This window comes from Helianthus annuus, chromosome 16 (genome assembly GCF_002127325.2).
Source record: "Helianthus annuus cultivar XRQ/B chromosome 16, HanXRQr2.0-SUNRISE, whole genome shotgun sequence".
Lineage (NCBI taxonomy): Eukaryota > Viridiplantae > Streptophyta > Magnoliopsida > Asterales > Asteraceae > Helianthus > Helianthus annuus.
The window spans coordinates 173,498,229-173,522,438 of record NC_035448.2 but is presented as its reverse complement, the minus strand read 5'-3'; the positions used below and the strand labels follow the sequence as shown (position 1 = coordinate 173,522,438).

Sequence of the window (24,210 nt, the reverse complement as noted above, 5' to 3'; positions counted from 1 at the left end):
ACATTCAAAAGACATTTTCAACCAACATAACCAGGACATGTTTCTACCAAACTACTGAACACCAGCAATGCCTATTCAACATCAGTCCCCTTGCAACTCCTCCTGTTATGGCCCCTCCTTTTACACTTGCTGCATTCCACAGTTTCACCCTTTCTTGACATCTTGCCACTGGATTCCATCTGTTGAGTCAACTCAGTGATTTCCACAGCATATTTCTTCCTTTTCTTTTTTGGCCTGCCTATTTGCTTGTGGTGCTTTGGTGGAAGCAGCTTAGTAGGGCATGTGGAAGGTGTCCATAAGTCTTGACCATCTACTGGATCAATTACATGGGAATACACATCCTTCCAAGTCTGCATCCAGTATGATTTATCAACCCACTTTTCCAATACACCATCATCCTTGCCATGTAGGGCCAAGTTCCATATACAAGCAACTGCATGCTTGCAAGGGATGCCAGTTAAGTCCCATCTTCTGCAGGTGCAACTTTTCTCCACCAAGTTCACTACTTTGTTGTCTCTTGGCCCATTAACTTGATACTTGGAGATAGAGTTAAAGATAACAGTGTACTCAACAGCTTCTTGTTTGATCTTGTCTAGGGCTTCAGTTGCATAGGGGGTTAGAGGACCTTTGGTCTTTGCAATCAGCTTGTGTACAACAAGATTCCTCTTCATTAGGTATTCCCTGATGCACTCTAGACTGGTAATGATTGGTTTATCCCTAGCATGTATCAACTGCCTATTGAAGACTTCACAAATGTTGTTTAGAAGAATGTCACACTTTGGCCTACCTGTTTAATGGAAACCTGTCAGTTATTATGCAACCACAAACAATTATGTAAATGGCTTAACATATATGACATTCTTAAGTCTTACCACTAAACTGACACCGGCTCCAATGTTTCACTGGGATCTGTCTTAACCAGTCATGCAGCTTCTTATCTACCATCTTGATATCTTGCATTGCATGATCAAACCAAGGAACTGTTGTTGCAGAAGCAGCATTCCAGAATAGACCCTTTATCTTATCATCCCTCCAGTTAGCATTAGCCTTCATATTTTCATGTATATGCCGAATACAGTATCTATGCTCTGCCATAGGAAAGACCTTGCTAACAGCAGGTATTATTCCCTGTACAGAATGGACTGTTATACATAACAAACTTGAACAACAAAGGAATACATTTAAACAAATTATACATAACACACTTGAACAACTAAGGCATACAATTAAACAAGTTATACATAACACAATGGCACCTTTTGTCTGTCGCTTATGAAGGTGAAGTTGGCAGTTCTTGGCAGCTCCAGATCTACAGCAAGTTGTTCTAAAAACCAGGTCCAGGTCTTTGTAGTTTCAGACTCAACTACAGCAAAAGCAACAGGATAAATCCCGTTGTTTCCATCAACACCCACTGCTGTTAAAATTTGGCCAGGGTAGGGCCCCTTCATAAAGCATCCGTCCAACCCTAGAATGTCTCTACCAATTATCTTAAAACCCTTCTTAAATGCACCATAACAAATATAAATCCTCCTAAACTGCCTTGTTGAACTTTTGGCCTTACAACTAGATGGTTCAACATCTATGGTAACAGTTGTTCCTGGATTCGATTTCATTAACTGTTCAGCATATTCCCTAAGTAACCCAAACTGAGTTTTATAATCCCCTTGAAGCTTCTCCATTTCAAAATGCTTAGCTCTAGAAATTTGGTTAATTGTAATCTGTACCTGAAGTTTCTTCTGGAGTTGATCTTGAAGAGCAGCCAGTGGAATTGTAGGGTTAACCAAAATTATGGGTTCCACTTCCTTGGTCAAAAAAGAGATATTGCATAAGCCCACATCCCTGGTATGCAAGCACTCATGTTCATTGATAAGAGTCTTGACCACCCATGTGTCTTGGCTCTTGAAGTGATTTGAGATGTGCAAAACCCAAGGGCATGTGGGAGGAGGAATCTTTTTCCTTGGACGTTTTGGCTTCTTTTCAGGCTTTTTTGAAGAACAATACTGCTGGGCCCCACCATTGTTATTTGTGTTTGCATTATGGTCCCCAACCACTTCTGGGTTTGCATTCAAAGGTGTATCATGTGAATTTCCAGAACTGCCCTCATTATCACAACCACCTTCATTACTGCTCAACTTTGGATTCTTTCCCATGCACACAACCCGGAACCTTCTTTTACATTCCTAATTATGTACAATTGCTTTTTAGATTCCACTGCATACCATTTCACAAGATCTTTGATTGATTGCCTATCATAAAACTGTTGACCTACATAAAAGGGACAACTATCTGTTTGTTTCTTTTTCCTCCTGCTTCTCCTAATCCTCCTAACGGCCCTCTGCAGTTTTGTTTCATCATCCGGGTCACTCAGACTATCAAAGTTATCTATATCTACTTGAACATCTACCAATTCATCCTCATTTAATTGGTCTTCTTGTATGTTCTCATCTTCACTAATGTCAAAGTCCACAGCAGCCCTAAATTCATCCATGTCATCATCATAGTCTATGACTAAGTTATCCTTATCAACAATGAACTCAGGATCATCTACATCCTCCTCTGTCTGCACCTTCTTGTAAGCTTCACTTTTGGTGGCATTTTCCCTCTTATTGCTGGCATGTTCATTCATACCCTCACTATCCTCTTCACTAACCTCATCATCAGGAATAAACTGAGGGTCTTCAGAATCACTTCCCTCAAAATCACTTCCCTCAGAATCACTTCCCTCAGACTGGACCTTACCACTGCTACCATCTCCACTGCCCTCATTATCATCACCACTGCCATCATTGTCATCACCACTGCCATCATTATCATCACCACTGCCCTCACTATCACCACCTCCTTGACTACCATCACCACCTCCTGGACTACCAACACCACCTACTGGAATTTCATCACCACCTACTGGATTTTGATCACCACCACAACCTGGTTCCTATGTTAGATCTCCTAAATCAGGATCATTTTGAGGCTGTTGATCTTGTTCAGGATAGATCATATTTAATGGTTGCTGTGTCAACTCTCCTAAATCCACCCTTTGAACCTTTTCAACATATAACTCTATAACCTTACTCTTTGTTGCATGTTTAATCAACCTACGAATATCATCATCTGAGCCTATTGGCCTTAAGCCAAAATCCATATCTTCACCTGGAATCCTAAAATAGTATTTCAAGAGATCCAGATCCTCTTCCATATAACCAAGTTCCATCATCATGGAACCGATGATTACTCGAGAGAAAAAGTCCGCATTCACCTTATCAACATATTCGATTATCCCCCCCTCGTATGTTACATCAGGGAACATAGTGAGTTCACCTCCATGGTGAACTTTCAATGTGAACATATCGGGTTCGTGTTCTGAAACGATTATACAACAAACATTAGTCCTAATTTATACATGATGAAGAAACACAATCATTCAAAAAGCAAAAAGTGACGAATGTAAACCTACCATATGCGATTTCAGGGTCGAAATTTGAGTAAACACCTCGAACCCTCCAGTTTGGATCGTTGTCGTCTTCATGATCCATTGTTGTTGATCGTTGATTGTACACCGCTTGTTGAGGGAAAGGGGTTAATTTTGGGGGTGAATTTGGGATTTAGGGTTACGTTGCAGGTTGGGGTTTTATACAGGGGAGGGGGGTTTTGGTGGCAGTTAACTCTTTTTGGTTAATAAAAACATAAAGGGAAAAGAAAAAAATTATAAAAGGACTAAAATACCCTTCATTAAATATACTCACCTAACTGACTTTAACTGGGTTATGAGAATTCGGACTGAAATGACACCTTTCCAGTATGTCAGGGAGGAAAATGGCGTATTTTTGAAATTTGGACTGAAATGGCCAAAGTGACCAAACCACAGGGACTGAAATGGCAGTTAACTCATTTTTTTATTCGTATAAGAAATCAACTATTAAATCAATTTCAGATTATGCAAACAAAAAGTAGATAAATAGATTTAGTTAAATTGATGTTTAATAATATTATTATTGTTTAATAGAAAAAAGAAATAGAAATAAAAAAATTAAAGGTAAGAAGTGAGAATGACACGTGTCAACAAAAGATTTTATGGCTTTAAAATTTTGGACGGATAAACTTTTTCCTTTTATTTTGTAACTCCGTAAGTAAATTCTACGAGCGTCCTTTAAAAAATGAACAAAAGATATATGTACTTCTTTTAATATTTTTTTCTAATAAAATATTAAAACTAAAATCTAACTTTTTTACGTTAACCATTTTAACTAGCATTATGACTCGCGGGTGATGCGATGCGGGCCCGTTTTAAACACTGAGTGGATTAGTTTAAGTGTTATGTGAAGCGATAACAATATGAAGGTGCGTATTTTGACATATTCGATCAAACTCAATGTAACCTATATAAGCTTTGCGGTTGGATCAAAAAGTAAAGTAAATAGAATAGATATCGTACAAAAGAAACGGAATCGAATCCGGGTTGGTTCGTTTATTGGGGTTTCACCTAACCACTACACCACTCTTACATTTGCATCAAGATTTAGTACCGTCAAAATGTGAAGTAACTCAAATTTATATTGTCGAATGAAAATGTATTACATTTGACCCGACTCGTTTTTAAACAAAATTTACGTCAATCATATACCAACTGCAAACGTATATAAAAATAAGTATGGAAACGTATTATATTTGACCCTACTCGTTTTCGGAAAAAATATGTTGAAAAGTGAATTTATACCATTTACGTCGAAACGTGAATTTATACCGAAATGTACATAAAAATAAGCACGTGAGAAAAATAAATGTTTTTTTTAATTTACATCAAAACATAGACAAACTGAATACGTGCATAAAAATAAGAATGAAAACGCATTATATCTAGACTAGTACGTTTCCCGGAAAAACATTTACGTAAATTTATAATATTTTCGTTGAAATGTGAATTTATACTGACACGTAAATATTATATTTGGCCTAGTACGTTTCCCAAAAAAAATACTTTAAGACACATACATAAATATAACCACGTGATAAAATAATGTTTCTTAAATTAAAAATGAAAAATGGGGGGGGGGGTTAAATGACATTTCATAAAGTCTTTAGAAAGTGTATCAGTTTTAATAGTGTAGGGCCAGTTTTGGTCGATAGCAAAGGCCACCGACCCACCGACTTTGGTTTGTAAGATATATAGTAATGGTTGAAATGTATATAAAAAGTAAGCACAAAAACGTACTCGTTTACAAATAAAACTTACGTCGAAACATAGACCAACTCGAATTAAACCAACATGTACATACAAATAAGCACGGAACATATTAGATTTTTTTTAAAGTTAACGAACAAAAGTTATTAAGGAAAAATCGAATTATGCATCTTTCGAAGGGATCAAAGTGACATTTTACTAAGTTCATAGGAAGTTAGAAGGGGTGAAAATGATATTTTCTAAACTTAAGATGCATAAAGAGGTGAAAATGATATTTATTAACAAAGAATGGGATTAGTATGATTGGAGGGGCTAAAAGTGTGATTTAATCAAAGAATAGGGGTTAGTATCGTCGGTGGCAAAGCATTGTGTTTTAAGATATAGATAATAATTAATAATAGCAAAACACTACTTGTTTTTAATTGTGAAATAATTTATCATTTATTATAATTACAATTTTATAAGGTTACATATTATTTAACAAATTTCTATATGATAATAATACAACTGAACGAACAGTTGTTTTATTTTATAATATTATATTATATTATATTATATTATATTATATTATATTATATTATATTATATTATATTATATTATATTATATTATATAACCTACAATAATATAATAATAATGATAATAATACAACTGAATGAGCAGTTGTTTTATAATATTATAATAACCTACAATAATAATAATTATGAGTAAATGGTATCGAGTACCGGTACCGGTATCAAATTTAATAAATCGGGTGTATTTTTGGTACCTGTTCGACACCGATATTCACTGGTTTTTACCCTCAATTACTGGTGTCGTACCAGTACCGACCGTTACCAAACCGTACCGTACCAAGTATATCTGATACAGGTACCCACTTTTGGGCCTATATATTAAAAATATAATTAAATCAATAGTAACATCACTGAGTGATGACCAAATGGTATCGGGTACCGGTACCGGTATCAAATTTAGCAAACCGGTTGTATTTTCGGTACCGGTTCGACACCGGTATTCACCGGTTTTTACCCTCAAATACCGGTGTCGTAACAGTATCGACCGGTACCGAACCGTACGGTACCAAGTATATTCAGTATCGATACCCACTTTTGGGGATTTCGGTAACGGTATTTTCGGTACCAGTTGGTACCAAGCTCATCAAATCCTGTAGCAACGTAACAATGCAAGTAATTGCACCGTTTAGATTACTTTTCATACACACAGTAAGTAAATTGTATTTCATTTGAATGAGGTTTTATATACACAACAACTTATTTCGCTTTTTTTGTCTTTTTCTGTAATGAATGAATTATAGCATGTAAAATTAACTTGGATATTTAAATTATTGATGAGCAAATCGTATCAAATCCTGTAATCAAACCGGTATCGTATCGGTACCAAATTTACTATACCAAATCATTTTCGGCACCAATTTGGTACCCACCTTTTGGCGTTTTCAGATCGTTACTTTCGGTTCAACACCGGTCTAGCGCCATACCTGTATTTATTGATTTTTACCTTCAAATACCATACCGTATTCTACTGAGCATTTTCGGTGTAGGTACCTAATTTCGATGATTTTCCGAATTGGTACTTTCGGTGCCTTTACCGGTATCGAGCTCATTCATATTTTAACATGTTAGCACCGAAATAACTGAACTGAAAACAACCGAATTTCTAACGTGTAGGACGTGTGGGGTCCTATTATTATATATTAGGTTATTTAAAATCTTTCTTTTAGAACGGAGTGACTATCCTTACCATGTCATTTTTATTTATTTTTGATATTCGGTAACTGCTTGCCATTGCTGACACGCGTTTTGCAGTCATTGGGTCCTCGCCGGAACGCGCGGACATAAAATCAACTAGTTTAATTTAAATTTGAATTAATAATTTACAAAAGTAATCAGCATTTGTTTTTATTTTGACATACATTAATAGTGATATCGGTATCAGAAGCTGTATTTTTAATGATTTTTGGTTAATATAAAACGCATGTAGATATTCTTTTGAGTATATCACAACTTCAATTTTTATTTTCTCTTTTGAGTGACGTATCGAGTGTTGGTTTGGTACTGGTTACCAATCGAACCAATATGTCCCAATACCTTCGTGTAGCGCGGACACTTCGCCTAGTTAATAAAAAAGTTAAATTCTCATTCAATCATTACAAATGCACTTATATTGACTTTTCTATATTTAAAATTGTCATGTAACTTTTCTCTAGAAGGATATGTTGGGTTGATCATGAACCCACGCGTTAAAGCACATTTTAAATTTATATGTTTTTCACATTTGGCTTGTTATGTCCTTGAACAACCAAAACATGCACATTCTTGTGCATCTTTACCAAAAAAAAATCTTTATATATGCCGCGTCTAGGTATATACGCAACGTATATAAAGGTTTCTTTTGTTAGGAAACAATTTTATAAATTATTATCATTTTAGGAAAGTTCTATAATAAGTACTTTAAAAAACGTTTTTAAGTATCGTATAGTATAAGTCCCGTATAAACCTCGTATAGGCCTATGGATGTAGCATCGTATCGTATAGTGTATATAGTATAAGTCTCGTATAGGTCTTGTATATGCCTATAGGCCTATACGGGACCTATACTACACCTATAGGCCTATATGGGTGTTCTATGGTATCCTATAGCATCGTACCGTATTGTATTGTATCGTATAGTATCATATTATATAGTATGTAGTATAAGTCTCGCATAGGTTCCCTATAAGTTTTGTATGTGCCTATAGGCCTATAGTAGACCTAAACCACACCTATAGGCTTATAAGAGACCTATACTACACCTATAGGCTTATACGGGTGTTGTATGGTATCCTATAGTATCGTATAGTATTGCATCGTATCGTATCGTATCGTATCGTATAATGTATAGTATAAGTCTTATATAGGTTCCATATAGGTCTTGTATATTCCTATAGGCCTACACGGGACCTAAACCACACCTATAGGCCTATAAGGGACCTATACTAGACCTATAGGCTTATACGGGTGTTGTATGGTATCCTATAGTATTATATTGCATCGTATCGTATCGTATTGTATAGTATAGTGTATAGTATAAGACTCGTATAGGTTCCCTATAGGTCTTTTATATGCCTATAGGCCTACACGGGACCTAAACCACACCTATAGTACTACACGAGATCTATACTACACCTACAAGCTTATACGGGTGTTATATCGTATCGTATAGTATCGTATTGTATAGTATTGTATCGTATCATATAGTATAGTGTAGTATAAGTCTCGTATAGGTTCCCTATAGGTCTTGTATATGTCTATAGGTCTACACGGGACCTAAACCACACCTATAGTACTATACGAGACCTATACTACACCTATAGGCCTATACGGGTGTTATATTGTATCATATCGTATAGTATCGTATCGTTTCGTATAGTATAGTATAGTATAAGTCTCGTATAGGTCCCTTATAGGTCTTGTATATGCCTACGATACTACATCTATAGTTCTATACGATACTACACCCATACGGGACATATACTACACTATACGATACGATATCATATCACACTTATAGGCTTATACGAGGTCAATACGTGACCTATACTACACTTATACGATACGGCATGATACGATACTTATCGTATAAAAAGGATTAAGTTGTATAAAAAAGTTTGTAAGAAATACTTAATTTTTTATTTATTTAAAATAGAAAACTTTTTTTATAAGACTTTACTAAAACGATTAATATTGTATAAATATTTCTAATAAAAACCACCCTTTATACGTTCTACGAAGCATGTATAAATGGTCAAAAAGACAATTTTACCCCTGGTTTGGGTTGCGTATAGCGCCCCCAATCGTATTCGTTTTTTTGTTTAAGAGGAACTAGTTATTGGAATATAATCGTATTCGTTTTTTTGTTCAAGTATTTTACAAAAGAAATGCAATGTTATAGCTTTATTTACTTTATTGATCGAGTACGATACCTTTTAACATTTCACATGATATTATCATTTGTTATCAAGATATACAATTTGTTGCCGATAAGCTTAGTAAGAAATCATAACCGTGTTACATTAGATGTTTTTATAAAACATATACGTGTTACATTAGATCACATGATATTAGTGATCTGCTATTCTATTATTTAATAACTATGCATATGGATAATGGAACAATAGAATAATGGATAGTCCTCCAATAGGGGCTTAATTTACCGAATTGGTGTAATGTTTTGACTCTATACGCATTTGTGACTGTCACAATTGAATATAAATATAACATCAATGAGTAGCTGACTATAGGAAAGAGATGGACTACATAATCATCTTCTTCTTACTTTCCGTTTTTACATGGCTTTATTACTTTACGTGCAAATTGGGCCGTCAAAAGTCAGGTGTCGCCACCCGACTGCCGCCCGGCCCGAGCCCGCTTCCAATCATTGGAAACATCTTGGAACTCGGAAACAAACCACACCACTCCCTCGCTGCCCTGTCCAAAACCTACGGACCTTTGATGTCCCTAAAGCTCGGTAGCACTACCATGATTGTTGTTTCGTCATGTGAAATCGCTCAAGAGTTCTTTTCAAAACATGATATTTCTTTCTCCAGCAGATATGTCCCGTGTTCTATGAGAGTACTCGACATCCATAACATCTCCATGATTTGGCTGCCTGTTGGGGACCAGTGGCGAAAATTAAGAAGAATATGCAAAGAACATTTGTTTTCGATACGTCAACTTGATTCAAGCCGCTTTCTACGCAAGAAAAAGGTTCAGGAACTCCTGCACTTCGTTCATGGTTGTTGCACGAGTGGCAAACCGATCAATGTTGGTGAAACTGCGGCTACAACAACTCTAAACGTTCTCTCCAACTACATATTTTCTACTGATTTAGCTCAGTATGATTCTCCATCTTCTCAAGAATTTAAGAACATGGTATGGGCTGTCATGGAAATTGCTGGTGCACCAAATTTAGCCGAATATTTTCCTATGCTTCGGCCCTTGGATCCACATGGCTTGCTACGACGATCTAAATTTTACAACAAGAAGCTTTCGGCAATATTTGAGCAACATATCAGTGAACGGTTGCGTGCCAGAAGTACAAGTTCATCCGATGCATCAACCAAGGATCTTACCGATTTGCTATTGAACATCAGTGAAGATCAAAACTCCTCAATTAGCCTTAATGACATAAGACAGTTGCTATATGTAAGTAATCTTCTTTGAGTACTAAATAATTGAACTTCTTTATATTATATCAAATGCGTATGGACCCAAGGTTTGCTTCACAACCATGTATTTTCTTGTAGTTGATACCCCCATTTCTAAAAAAAAAAAATCGTAATTAGTTGTGTAAAAATATTCATGGTGGCCAGAATCCTTTGTGCAGGACTTATTTCTTGCAGGAACCGACACGACATCAAACACGTTGGAATGGGCAATGGCGGAACTAATGCACAACCCCGAGAAAATGTTAAAAGCTCAAGCGGAGATCAAGAAAGTAATAGGAAATGATGACAGAACTTTTGAAGAATCAGACATCTCGGGGGTTCCTTACCTACACGCCGTTATAAAAGAAACTCTTCGGTTGCACCCTCCTGTTACCTTTTTAGTCCCTCATAAAGCCATAACTGATGTTGAGATCAAAGGTCACATGGTCCCAAAAGACGCGCAGATCATGTGTAACTTGTGGGCCATGGGTCAAGACCCGAATGTGTGGTCAGACCCACAAAGGTTCGAGCCAGAGAGGTTTCTTGATGTCGAGATAGACTTCAAAGGTCGTGATTTTGAGTTCATCCCGTTTGGTGCAGGAAGAAGGATGTGTCCAGGATTGCCTCTTGCGGATGTTATGTTGCATTTGATGTTGGGAACTTTGATTCATAAGTTTGATTGGAAGATTGAAGGAGGCATGAGAGCACAAGATATGGATATGACTGATAAGTTCGGGTTTACATTAAAGAAAAATCTGCCTCTGATGGCCATCCCAATCAAACTTTGACTTCTTTGGGTTGATGCAATCAGTACAAGAAACATGATATATATAATGCTAAGTCTATAATAACGCGTGAATGGCTTAGCTGAATTTTATGTATAAATAAAAGCGTTTGCAATCGGTTAGATGGAAATAAAATCTTGTTGGGGTACACCTTTAATATAGTTATGTTGTAAAATGTAACCATCGTGTCCTAATAGCTTGACCTCAAAAAAGAAATATTCTGATCTATAAATCGAAGTATCATGAAAGGTAAGGTGACACGTCAAGGTAAGTGCAACATGTGTGAGGGTCATAGCTAAAAGAAAATCCATGATGATTAAAATCATATCCAAGGAAGATACCATGAATGGATTTTGGTGATACTTAAATTAAAGATAAAAAGTCACTCGATTTTATGGTGAAATTTTTATAAAAAATAATATTGTATAAAAAAGTTATGAACGTTTAAACACGTTTTAAGTATGTGTTACATCTGTTTTTATGAAAAACACGCTTTCATAAATTTAAACGGAAACTTAATAAACCTCCACTTCAATACCATATGTGTTACATCTGAGTGATAAGTAAATATCATGAATGCAATTTTTTATAAGCAAACTAAAGTTGCAATATGAATAAACCGAATAAAAACAATAAGTTAAAAAAAAAGTTCATCAATAATCAACATTTTAAAAAAGTTAATTTTCGCATTCAAAACATTATAGTAGCATATACGCCTATATTGACTTTTCTATATCTAAAATTATCATTTAACTTTTTCTCAAGATAAAGTAGTTTTCTATAGGTAATTAATAGTTTTGTACCAGCATATCAGGATATTATGGACCCATCTATGATTATAGGCATGTGCGCCATTTCAGATCCCCGAAGACTATTATTTTTGTATTGTTTATAGTCGTCAAATACTAACTATTTCATGTCATAGATTCATTAGGGCTCCCTAGTCTCAACTCCCTTCTAGTGGGTACGAGCACTACTAATACACGTCTCTAATTAAGCACTATGACGTCCCTAAAAGGATATGTTGGATTAACCATAAACTTACACGTTAAAACATGTTTTAAGTAGATACGATTTTCAAACATTTGGCTTGTCATATTGTTGGAGCTCAATTTTAGAGAGAGAAACACAAGAGAGAGAGAGAAGACCCAAAAACCAAGCTAACTTCCATTAACAGACTTTCAACCGTTTATAACAACATTTACAACGACTGACTAACACTAAGGACCCTGAACTATTACAGAATTGACATTTTAGTCCTTGAACTTATTACAACAACTAACCACTGATATAACTACTGACCTTACACTAACCACTGATATAACTATCCACTGCTACATATCAACTAACCCCTGTTATAACTACTGACCTTACACTAACCACTGATATAACTATCAACTGCTACATATCAATAGTATTTTCTAATCTAACAATACTTTCCCCTCAACAACATACTTGTCCTCAAGTATCAAAATCTGGAAATCTCAAACGAAAATCATCCAAAAACTCCCATGAAGCATCAGAAGCCGGCAACCCAGCCCAATGAACCAAGACTTTGATAGCCACCTTAGAATTCCTCTTAACCATTTTTCTGTCCAATATAGCTTGAGGTTGTAGGCTAAAACGTGGTGCTATAGGCAGTGGTGTAGGAGCAATAAGTGGTCCAGTAGCAGCCTTCAACAAGGACACATGAAAGGTATGATGGATTTGAGCATCTGGTGGTAAATCCAACTTATAAGCAGCCTTGCCCACCTTCTGAATAATCAGAAATGGTCCATAAAACTTAGGGCTCAATTTAGTGTATCTGTTGGCTCTTAAAGTAGACTGCACATAAGGATGTAATTTCACAAACACCCATTGTCCCACATCAAAGTTCCTGTCTGACCTATGCAGATCTGCCTGCTGTTTCATTCTGTTTCTTGCCCTTGACAAATTGAACTTCAGCACTTGCAGCACATTTTCTCTTTCCAAAAACAGTTGTTCCACAGAAGCCACATTTGTATCATAGGGTATAAATGGAACATGTAAAGGTGGTATTATTCCATATAAGGCTTGAAAAGGGGACATACCAATGGCAGAGTGGAAGGAAGTATTATACCACCATTCAGCTAAAGATAAAAACTTTGGCCATTCTTTAGGAACTTCTATCACCATACACCTCAAATAGGTCTCCAAGCACCTGTTTAAGACTTCTGTTTGGCCATCAGTTTGCGAGTGGTAAGAAGTTGACATAGCAGACACAATGCCTTGGAGTTTAAGAAATTCTTGCCAAAAATTGCTCATGAATAATGTATCCCTATCAGAGATTATGGTCTGTGGACAGCCATGCAGTTTGAAAATATTATCCAAAAAGAGTTGAGCTAATTGAGAAGCTGAGTAGGGATGCACCAGGGGTAAAAAATGAGCATACTTGGTGAACTTGTCCACAATTACCCAAATGGATTCCTTCCCATTCACTTTAGGTAACCCTGAAATGAAATCCATTGTCAAATCACTGAAAACAGTTTGAGGAAGAGGTAAGGGCTGCAACAACCCAGGTGATGCTATTGGTTCATACTTGGCTTTTAAACACACATTGCATTGTTTAATGAAATTTCTCACATCTTTAGCACATCTGGACCAAGTAAAGTACTGTTTGATTTTCCTATAAGTAGGAATGAACCCAGAATGCCCTCCAAGAGTTGAGCTGTGGTAAAGAGTAATAATCTCCTGCCTTAACTGCTGATCACAACCAATGACAATCCTATTTTTCTTCAACAATTTATGGCCATCCCAAACAAAATTTTTGACTATTTTATCCTCAGTTAACTTCTTCATTATATCCTGTAAGTTTAAGTCAGATTTCCATGAAGCTTCAATTTTTTTCCATAATAAGGGTTCCACAGCACTTAATCCCATCTGTAACAAGCACATACCCTGCTTCCTTGATAATGCATCACCTACCTTGTTCTCACACCCCTTTTTGTATTCAATCTCATAGTTGTACCCCATAAGTTTGGACATCCAAGTATGTTGTAAAGGGGTAACAACCTTTTGTTCTAACAGATGCTTCAAACTTTTTTGACCAGTTCTGATAATGAACTTATTGATGATCAAATAATGATGCCAATTCTTGACTGCCATCAGGATTGCTAGGAGTTCCTTTTCATAAACAGATAGACTCTGCTGTCTGGCTGATAAGGCTTTACTCATGTAAGCCAGTGGGTGTCCTTTTTGCATTAGCACTGCCCCAATACCTTTAGATGATGCATCAGTTTCTATAATAAAAGGTTCATTAAAGTTTGGTAAAGCTAACACAGGAGAGTGAATCAAAGCATTTTTGAGCTCATTAAAAGCTTGAGTAGTTTCCTCAGTCCATTTAAAAGCATCTTTTCTCAACAAATCAGTTAAAGGCTTAGCAATTGAACCAAAACCTTGAATAAAGCGCCTGTAATACCCTGCTAACCCCAGGAAGCCCCTCAACTGTTTGACTGTCTCTGGAAAAGGCCAATCTTTGATGGCCATTATTTTTGTTGGATCAGTTGAAACCCCTTCCTTTGATATGATATGCCCCAAGTAATCTATTCTTGAACCAGCAAAAGAACACTTAGACTTTTTAGCTAGCAAAGCATGTTGTCTAAACAACAGAAACACTTGTGACAGATCCTTCACATGCTGATGTAGATCAGAACTGAATACTAGAATATCATCAAAGAACACAAGAACACATTTCCTGATGAGATCCTTAAAAACTGAATTCATTAAAGCCTGGAAAGTGGCTGGGGCATTAGTAAGGCCAAATGGCATTACTAAGAATTCGAATAATCCTTGATGGGTCCTAAAAGCTGTCTTGTGCACATCTTTATCATACATTCGAATTTGATGATAACCTGCCCTTAAATCCAGTTTTGAAAAAATAGTAGCCCCATGCAGTTCATCCAAAAGCTCTTCAATGAGAGGAATAGGATACCTGTTCTTAACTGTTGCATTGTTTAATTTCCTGTAGTCAATGCACATTCTCCAAGAACCATCCTTCTTTTTAACCAACACCACAGGAGATGCAAAAGAGCTTTGACTTTCCCTGATCACTCCTGAGTCTAACATTTCTTGAGTCATCTTTTCTATAACATCTTTTTGACCAGCAGGATATCTATATGGTCTCTGATTGATGGCAGCTTCTTCATTGGTGAGGACAATTTTATGATCACATTGCCTTGAAGGAGGCAACTGAGTGGGTTCTTGAAAAATATCTTCAAACTGTTTCAACAAAGTTTGTATTGCATCATTTTGTACAGTATCTTGTATTGCAGGTTCTAATTGATTCCTATCATTATTTTGATCCTGGATACTAAACAATTGACAAGAAGCTACAGCAGACTTCTTGTTGATCATATCATTGCACTTTTCAGCTGAACAAAGAGTAACTGTATTATTATTATCCAAACCCTTCAACTCAAAAGCTAAATGACCCACTTTAAACTTCATGGTTAGCTCTTTAAAATTCCAACTAATATCATTCAATTCCCTCAACCACTGTACCCCAAGAACCATATCATAGTTACTCAAGGGAATTAAAAACATGTCAGCCTTGAACCAACTACCTTGCATGACCCATTGGAAATTTTCACATAACTGCATACAATTCAGTTTATTACCATCTGCTACTGTTATTTGCATAGAGTTGACTGTTTTTGTGGGACATCTCAACCTGGCTGCCAAATCTTGGTTAATGAAATTATGTGTTGAGCCAGAATCTATCAAGATTTGCAGCTGTCTAGTACCTATGGTGCCAATCACTCTCATTGTTGAAAAAGAGGGAATACCTGATATAGCATGCAAAGAAATTAAAGGATCTGTAGTCACTTGTTTAGGCAGAACAATAGACTCAGATTCTTCTTCTATCTCCTCTTCTTCCCCATGAACCTCAATTGTAAAAAACTGTTTATTCTTGCACACATGAGTAGGAGTAAACTTCTCTGGGCACCAAAAACATTCACCTCTAGCCCTTTTTGCATCTATCTCCTTGCTTCTCACAATTTTATTTACCCCTTTACTAGTACTTGTTGACCCAACTGAGTTTGTGTTTGGAGAGGGTAATAAGGGAATTTTAGAAGCACTTACAGGACCATTCAAGGGAGACACAACTTTGGTTGTTGAATGAGGATACCCTTTAGCTTTAATATTTGTAGAGTTTTGAATTCTAGCCAAGGAATAAGCCTTCTTCAAGGTTTCTGGTTTAAACATTCGTACAGGACCAGCAATTGAATGGGCTAAACCATGAATGAACAGACAAACGGCTTGTGATTCATTGATATTAGATACCTTATTTAGTAAGGCATCAAAAGCATCACAGTAATCTTGTAAATCTCCTGTTTGTCTGAGTGAAACAAGATCTTCTAAAGCATTTTCCACAAACGAATCTGCAAACCTATGCACCACATCTTTCTTATACTCATCCCAAGGTATGTCTTTAATCGTGATTCCTCTGGCCTTCAGATGGCCTTGATGCCATTGTAAAGCCTTCCCCTCCAAATGAATTACTGCAATCCTCATCTTTGCATCTTCTGGAGTTTCATCCACCATAAAGAAGTGTTCAGCCCTATATATCCACCCATCCACATCCGACCCATCAAATTTGGGAAATTCCAGCTTACAAAATCGGGTATTCATATGTGGTCGATCAGATTTCGCATTTGTAATGACCATGTCATCATCTCCTCCGTCTTTGTTTAACAACTTTTCTGTTAAAGTTGTCAATGTTGACTGGATTGCTGAATTCGATACCCTAAGATCATCAATTGTTGTGGTGAACTGTTGAATCATCTTTTCGTGTTCTTTAACAAGTTCTTCGAGTTCTTGATTCCGTGTTTTTGTTGCCATTTATTTGAATCGAACGAATTGACCGAACAATGATCTAATTCGATTGAATTGAAATGAACGAATGAAATTGATCGAATAAATGATCAATCTCGTAGAATTGAAACGAATTCGTGTTGAATTGATACAAGAACACCAAGATCGATGCTCTGATACCAATGTTGGAGCTCAATTTTAGAGAGAGAAACACAAGAGAGAGAGAGAGAAGACCCAAAAACCAAGCTAACTTCCATTAACAGACTTTCAACCGTTTATAACAACATTTACAACGACTGACTAACACTAAGGACCCTGAACTATTACAGAATTGACATTTTAGTCCCTGAACTTATTACAACAACTAACCACTGATATAACTACTGACCTTACACTAACCACTGATATAACTATCCACTGCTACATATCAACTAACCCCTGATATAACTACTGACCTTACACTAACCACTGATATAACTATCCACTGCTACATATCAATAGTATTTTCTAATCTAACACATATCCTTCCACTACCAAAACACGCATATTCTTGTGGATCTTTGCTCATTAACGACAACATCCTGTAAATTTTGCTTTACATTGACTCAAAAGGACTTTCAACAAACGCTTAACTCAGTATGAAACTACCATTTTTACCTTGACCAGTCGACCAAATATATCGGAAACTCCCCGTAACCATCCAATTACAATCTACCCCCATATTTGAACATGATCCCCTCATTAGGTTTGGTTATTACTCTTTTCGATGATCCATTTTTTTACCCTCTTTAAACTCAAGCGGGGCACGCGACTCCTTGCGACTTCATTTCACCGTGACACTTCTAGAAAAAAGATCTTTCGCCCACCAGCTTGACTCGTTGTCATGAGCCTCCTTAGTTGATCTTCTCCCACCACCACTGTTTACATATTTTTAAAGAAATTTTGGTGTAGTAACTTTGACCTGCTAGACTGTTCTGAGGCTCGATCCCACTATATACCCGTTGTCTGAACCTGACTTGCAGGCACCATGTGACATCCTAGGATCATTAAGAACAAGCCTTTCTGTCCCACTTGTGCTCGTCGTTCACAAGTTTTGTCCCAAAATAGACTTGTATGGAGTGGCCAACTCCCAACGAGTGTGGTACAAGAAGTGCAATCACTTCTTGCTCACACATTAGTTAATTGTTTAGACACTTTCAAAGGATATGCATGATTGGTCAGGCAGGAACCCAACCATGTTGTCATCTTCAGCTGAGAGCATTACACAACATCACTCACATTACCAAAATTGTTTCAAGTTAATTTGTTAATAAGATATAGAATCTTGGTTATATATCTTTTTGTATAATATGGCAAGAGATGTGGATATAAGCCACATCGGGCACATTGAATCCGGTGTTACTAACTACCCCGTTACTATCTGAAAAACAAAATTAGTTTTATATAATTAGAGGAAATAGTTATTGGTAATGCAATGTTATATCTTTATTTATTTTACTGATACAAGTAACATAACTTTGTTACATTTAACACGATACTCTCATTTGTTATCAAAATATACAAATTTGTTGCAGCTAAGCTTAGTAAGGAATCATAACCGTGCTACATTAGACGTTTTGATCAGATCTACTAGTCTATTAAACTTTGTAACATTTAATAACTAAGCCTCTGGATGGTCCTCCAATAGGGGCCTAATTTACCGACTTACTTGGTGTAATGCTTTGACTTTATACACAAAAATATAATTAGTCATAAATTGTTCTGACAACTATGAAGGTTGTAATGATTGGAAAAAGGTGATCGTAGGGATCTTTTGGTGATGGCATGAGAGATGTGGAAGGCTAGGAAAGAAACAAACTTCAACATAGGGGTGTGTATGGGTCGGTTTGGTCGGTTTTTACTATTAACCATAACCATAACCGCTAGTTCGGTTATGGAGTTTTGGTAACCATAACCATAACCAAACGTCGGTTATGGTTAATCGGTTATGAAGTCGGTTATGGTTCAGTTATGGTTAATTTCGGTTAAGTAACCAAACATGGTTTGAAATAAATAGGGTTGTGCACGATTTGAACTTAGCTTGAGCCTATTTTATAAGATAACGAAGACTAAACTTTTTGGTTAAACTACCGATTTAGAGTTCTTTTTAATAAGATAATTCTCAAATAAAAACAATTATGGCCATAACACCTTAGTTCTTTATCAAAATAAATGACCCTCTATATGGTTTTGTAAAACACAAATCTATTATATAAAGTTCGGTTATGTTTGGTTAACCAAAGCTTCATAACCATAACCATAACCGATTGAGTGGTTATACAAAGTTTCATAACCATAACCATTGGTTATATTGGTTATCGGTTATTAGTGGTTCGGTTATTTCGGTTATGGTTCGGTTATCAGTTATGGTGGTTAATTTGCTCACCAGTTCAACAATCATAATCACTTCAATAAAATGGCGGACAACATCAAGATGAATTCGTGTGTTTTTTTTTTTTTTTTTGGATTTCTAATAGATCTCATCTAAATATGTAAGCCTTTGTTGAGATAGGTGGCATGAGTTCAATATCCGAGATTAATTTTATAACTTGAGGTTCGATTTTATTGCTGGCTTTTTTCTATATATAGTTGTATAGAAGTTTCTTCAATCCAAAAAATGAGTTCACAGTTGTGTATAAATTTAACATCATGCATGACGATCATAATAATGAGCAATAAGACTATAGGAGAGAGATGGACGCAAAATTATAATTAGTCATTAACTGTTCTAACCTCCGTGGCTCTCACATTTGGGTATAAAAACATCATGAAGATCATAATAATGAGTAGGGCTGCAGGAGAGACATGGACTACATAATCATCTTCATATTATTGTCCATTCTTACATGGCTTTATTTCTTTACGCGCGAATCGGGCCGTCAAAAGTCGGGTGTCGCCACCCGACTGCCGCCCGGCCCGTACCCGCTTCCAATCATTGGAAACATCTTGGAACTCGGAGACAAACCACACCACTCGCTTGCTTCACTATCCAAAACTTATGGACCTTTGATGTCCTTAAAGCTCGGTAGCACCACCATGATTGTTGTTTCGTCATGTGAAATCGCTCAAGAGTTCTTTTCAAAACATGATATTTCTTTCTCGAGTAGATCTGTCCCATGCGCTATTAGGGTAATCGACAACCATAACACGTCCATGGTTTGGCTGCCTGTTGGGGACCAGTGGCGACGGTTAAGACGAATATGCAAAGAACACTTGTTTTCGGTTCGTCAACTTGATGCAAGCCGGTTTCTACGCAAGCGAAAGGTCCAGGAACTCCTGGACTTTGTTCATGGTTGTCGCATGAGTGGCAAACCGATCAACATTGGTGAAACTGCGACTATAACAACTCTAAACGTTCTCTCCAACTACATATTTTCTACTGATTTAGCTCAGTATGATTCTCCATCTTCTCAAGAATTTAAGAACATGGTATGGGCTGTCATGGAAATTTCTGGTGCACCAAATTTAGCCGATTATTTTCCTGTGCTTCGGCCCTTGGATCCACATGGCTTGCTACGACGATCAAAATTTTACAACAAGAAGCTTTCGGCAATATTTGAGCAACATATCAGTGAACGGTTGCGTGCTAGAAGTACAAGTTCATCCGATGCATCAACCAAGGATCTTACCGATTTGCTATTGAACATCAGTAAAGATCAAAACTCCTCAATTAGCCTTAATGACATAAGACAGTTGCTATATGTAAGTAATCTTCTTTGAGTACTAAATAATTGAACTTCTTTATATCAAATGCGTATGGACCCAAGGTTTGCTTCACAACCACGTATTTTCTTGTAGTTGATACCCCCATTCCTAAAAAAATCGTAATTAGTTGTGTAAAAATATTCATGGTGGCCAGAATCCTTTGTGCAGGACTTATTTCTTGCAGGAACCGACACGACATCAAACACGTTGGAATGGGCAATGGCGGAACTAATGCACAACCCCGAGAAAATGTTGAAAGCTCAAGCGGAGATCAAGAAAGTAATAGGAAATCATGACAGAACTTTTGAAGAATCAGACATCTCCGGGGTTCCTTACCTACGCGCCGTTATAAAAGAAACTCTTCGGTTGCACCCTCCTGTTACCTTTTTAGTCCCTCATAAAGCCATAACTGATGTTGAGATCAAAGGTCACATGGTCCCAAAAGACGCGCAGATCATGTGTAACTTGTGGGCCATGGGTCAAGACCCGAATGTGTGGTCAGACCCACAAAGGTTCGAGCCAGAGAGGTTTCTTGATGTCGAGATAGACTTCAAAGGTCGTGATTTTGAGTTCATCCCGTTTGGTGCAGGAAGAAGGATGTGTCCAGGATTGCCTCTTGCGGATATTATGTTGCATTTGATGTTGGGAACTTTGATTCATAAGTTTGATTGGAAGATTGAAGGAGGCATGAGAACACAAGATATGGATATGACTGATAAGTTTGGGTTTACATTAAAGAAAAATCTGCCTTTGATGGCCATTCCAGTCAAACTTTGACTTCTTTGGGTTGATGAAATCAGTACAAGAAACATGATATATATAATGCTAAGTCTATAATAACGCGTGAATGGCTTAGCTGAATTTTATGTATAAATAAAAGCGTTTGCAATCGGTTAGTTGGAAATAAAATATTGTTGGGGTACACCGTTAATATAGTTATGTTGTAAAATGTAACTATCGTTTCCTAATAGCTTGACCCCAGAAAAGAATATTCTGATCTATAAATCGAAGTATCATGAAATGTAAGGTGACACAACAAGGTAAGTGCAACATGTGTGAGGGTCATAGCTAAAAGAAAATCCATGATGATTAAAATCATATCCAAGGAAGATACCATGAATGGATTTTGGTGATACTTAAATTAAAGATAAAAAGTCACTCAATTTTATGATGAAATTTTTATGAAAAAATAATATTGTATAAAAAAGATATGAACGTTTAAACACGTTTTAAGTATGTGTTACATCTGTGTTTATGAAAAACATGCTTTCATAAATTTAAACGGAAACTTAATAAACATCCACTTCAATACCATATGTGTTACATCTGAGTGATAAGTAAATATCATGAATGCAATTTTTTATAAGCAAACTAAAGTTGCAATATGAATAAACCGAATAAAAACAAAAAGTTAAAAAAAAGTTCATCAATAATCAACATTTTAAAAAAGTTAATTTCGCATTCAAAACATTATAGTAGCATATACGCCTATATTGACTTTTCTATATCTAAAATTATCATATAACTTTTTCTCAAGATAAAGTATTTTTCTATATCCAAAATTGTCATATAACTTTTCTAGAGCAATATGTCAGTTACCAAATTTGCCGTTCAAAAAAAAAAAAAATATAGGTAATTAATAGTTTTGTACCAGATGTAAGCATCAAGATAGAGAAAAATGCCCGGATAGTCCATGTGGTTTCGCCTTTTTTCACCTATAGTCCCAAACTTTCTAAAACTACCTGAATAGTCCCCAACTTTTCATTTTTTGTTCCCGGATAGTCTCTACGTCTAACTTCAGTTTGTTTTCTCTGTTAAGAGGGTGTGAAATGACAAAAATACCCTTTCCTTAAAAGGCCAAACCATAGGGACCATCTGGGCATATTCTTCATTTTTATTTATAAAACCTCACCACTACACTTCATCTTCAACCTCCACCCACCATCACCCTCCTCCACCCTCCACCATCACCACCACAGTCACTCTCCACCAAATTAAATGCAGAAATTAACCTCTCACTCTCAAATGTCGTTTGCTTCTTTTTTTTAATATGGTTTCTGTGCGTCAATACCAAACCACAAAATTAAATAAAATCATCAACTTCATAGCTATGATTTATACCCCAAAATTAAACTCACAAAATTAAATAAAATCATTAACTACCGTCGTCGCTGCCGTTACTCCGGTTGAAGCCGACTGTCAAATCGGCACAGTGGGTGGAGGAGGAGGTGGTGGCTGATTAAGGTGATAGAGGTGGTGGTGGCGGATGATGGTGGCGTTGTCGCTGCCGTTACCGTCGTCGTTGTCGCTGCCGGCGCCGACTGTCAAATCGGCACCGATTTGAGGTGAAAATTATACCATTCTACTCGTATTCATGGCCTGAATAAAAGCCCTATAGTTTTTGAGTGGCATGCGTACCGATTGAACAAGAATTTCTGAAATGAAATCACAGGGCGATTTCAAGGGTTTACACATGGAAGAAGGCACAGGGGGTGGAGGAGGCGGTGGTGGCTGATTACGGTGATGAAGGTGGTGGTGGCGGATGATGGTGGTTGGTGGTGGTTGTGGCAGTGGTGGCTTGGCGGTGAGAGACGGCGAGGATGATGGGTTGGTGATGGAGGTGTTGACAGGCGGTGGTGTTTTATGGTGGTGGTGGAGATGAAGGAGATGGTGGTTTAGACTTTAGAGAGAGAGAAAAGGGTCTGAAGGTGATGAACTGATGACGAAGAATGAATGTGGTAGGGATGTTTGGTTTTTATATTTTAAGAAAAAATATATAATTAATTCATTTTGTTTTACTTAAGGGTATTATAGTCATTTTGCATCAACTTAACCGAGAAAACTAACCCCCATCCATGTTAGGGACTATCCGGGAACAAAAAATGAAAAGTTGGGGACTATTCAGGTAGTTTTAGAAAGTTGGGGACTATAGGTGAAAAAAGGCGAAACCACAGGGACTATCCGGGCATTTTTCTCCATCAAGATATTATGGACCCATCTATGATTATAGGCATGTGCGCCATTTCAGATCCCTGAAGACTATTATTATTGTATTGTTTATAGTCGTCAAATACTAACTATTTCATGTCATAGATTCATTAGGGCTCCCTAGTCTCAACTCCCTTGTAGTGGGTACGAGCACTACTAATACACGTCTCTAATTAAGCGCTATGACGCCCCTAAAAGGATATGTTGGATTGACCATAAACTTACACGTTAAAGTGCGTTTTAAGTAGATACGATCTTCAAACATTTGGCTTGTCATATACTACCAAAACATGCATATTCTTGTGGATCTTTGCTCATTAACGACAACATCCTGTAAATTTTGCTTTATATTGACTCAAAAGGACTTTCAACAAACGCTTAACTCAGTGTGAAACTACCATTTTTACCTTGACCAGTCGACCTGATATATCGGAAACTCCCCGTAACCATCCAATTACAATCTACCCCCATATTTGA

The 24,210-nt window shown here is 36.7% G+C and overlaps 2 protein-coding genes across 2 annotated transcripts; both read left to right on the top strand.

Annotated features, from left to right (window-relative positions):
* The first annotated feature begins 9,466 nt into the window (after positions 1-9,466).
* Positions 9,467-11,297, top strand: LOC110917197 (cytochrome P450 76T24). Its single transcript, XM_022161791.2, has 2 exons — positions 9,467-10,382; positions 10,564-11,297. The coding sequence occupies exons 1-2, from the start codon at positions 9,486-9,488 to the stop codon at positions 11,170-11,172; spliced, it is 1,506 nt and encodes a 501-aa protein (XP_022017483.1). The 5' UTR covers positions 9,467-9,485; the 3' UTR covers positions 11,173-11,297.
* An 8,518-nt stretch (positions 11,298-19,815) lies between these two features.
* On the top strand, positions 19,816-21,647 carry LOC110917198 (cytochrome P450 76T24). Its single transcript, XM_022161792.2, has 2 exons — positions 19,816-20,742; positions 20,914-21,647. The coding sequence occupies exons 1-2, from the start codon at positions 19,846-19,848 to the stop codon at positions 21,520-21,522; spliced, it is 1,506 nt and encodes a 501-aa protein (XP_022017484.1). The 5' UTR covers positions 19,816-19,845; the 3' UTR covers positions 21,523-21,647.
* Positions 21,648-24,210: the final 2,563 nt, after the last annotated feature.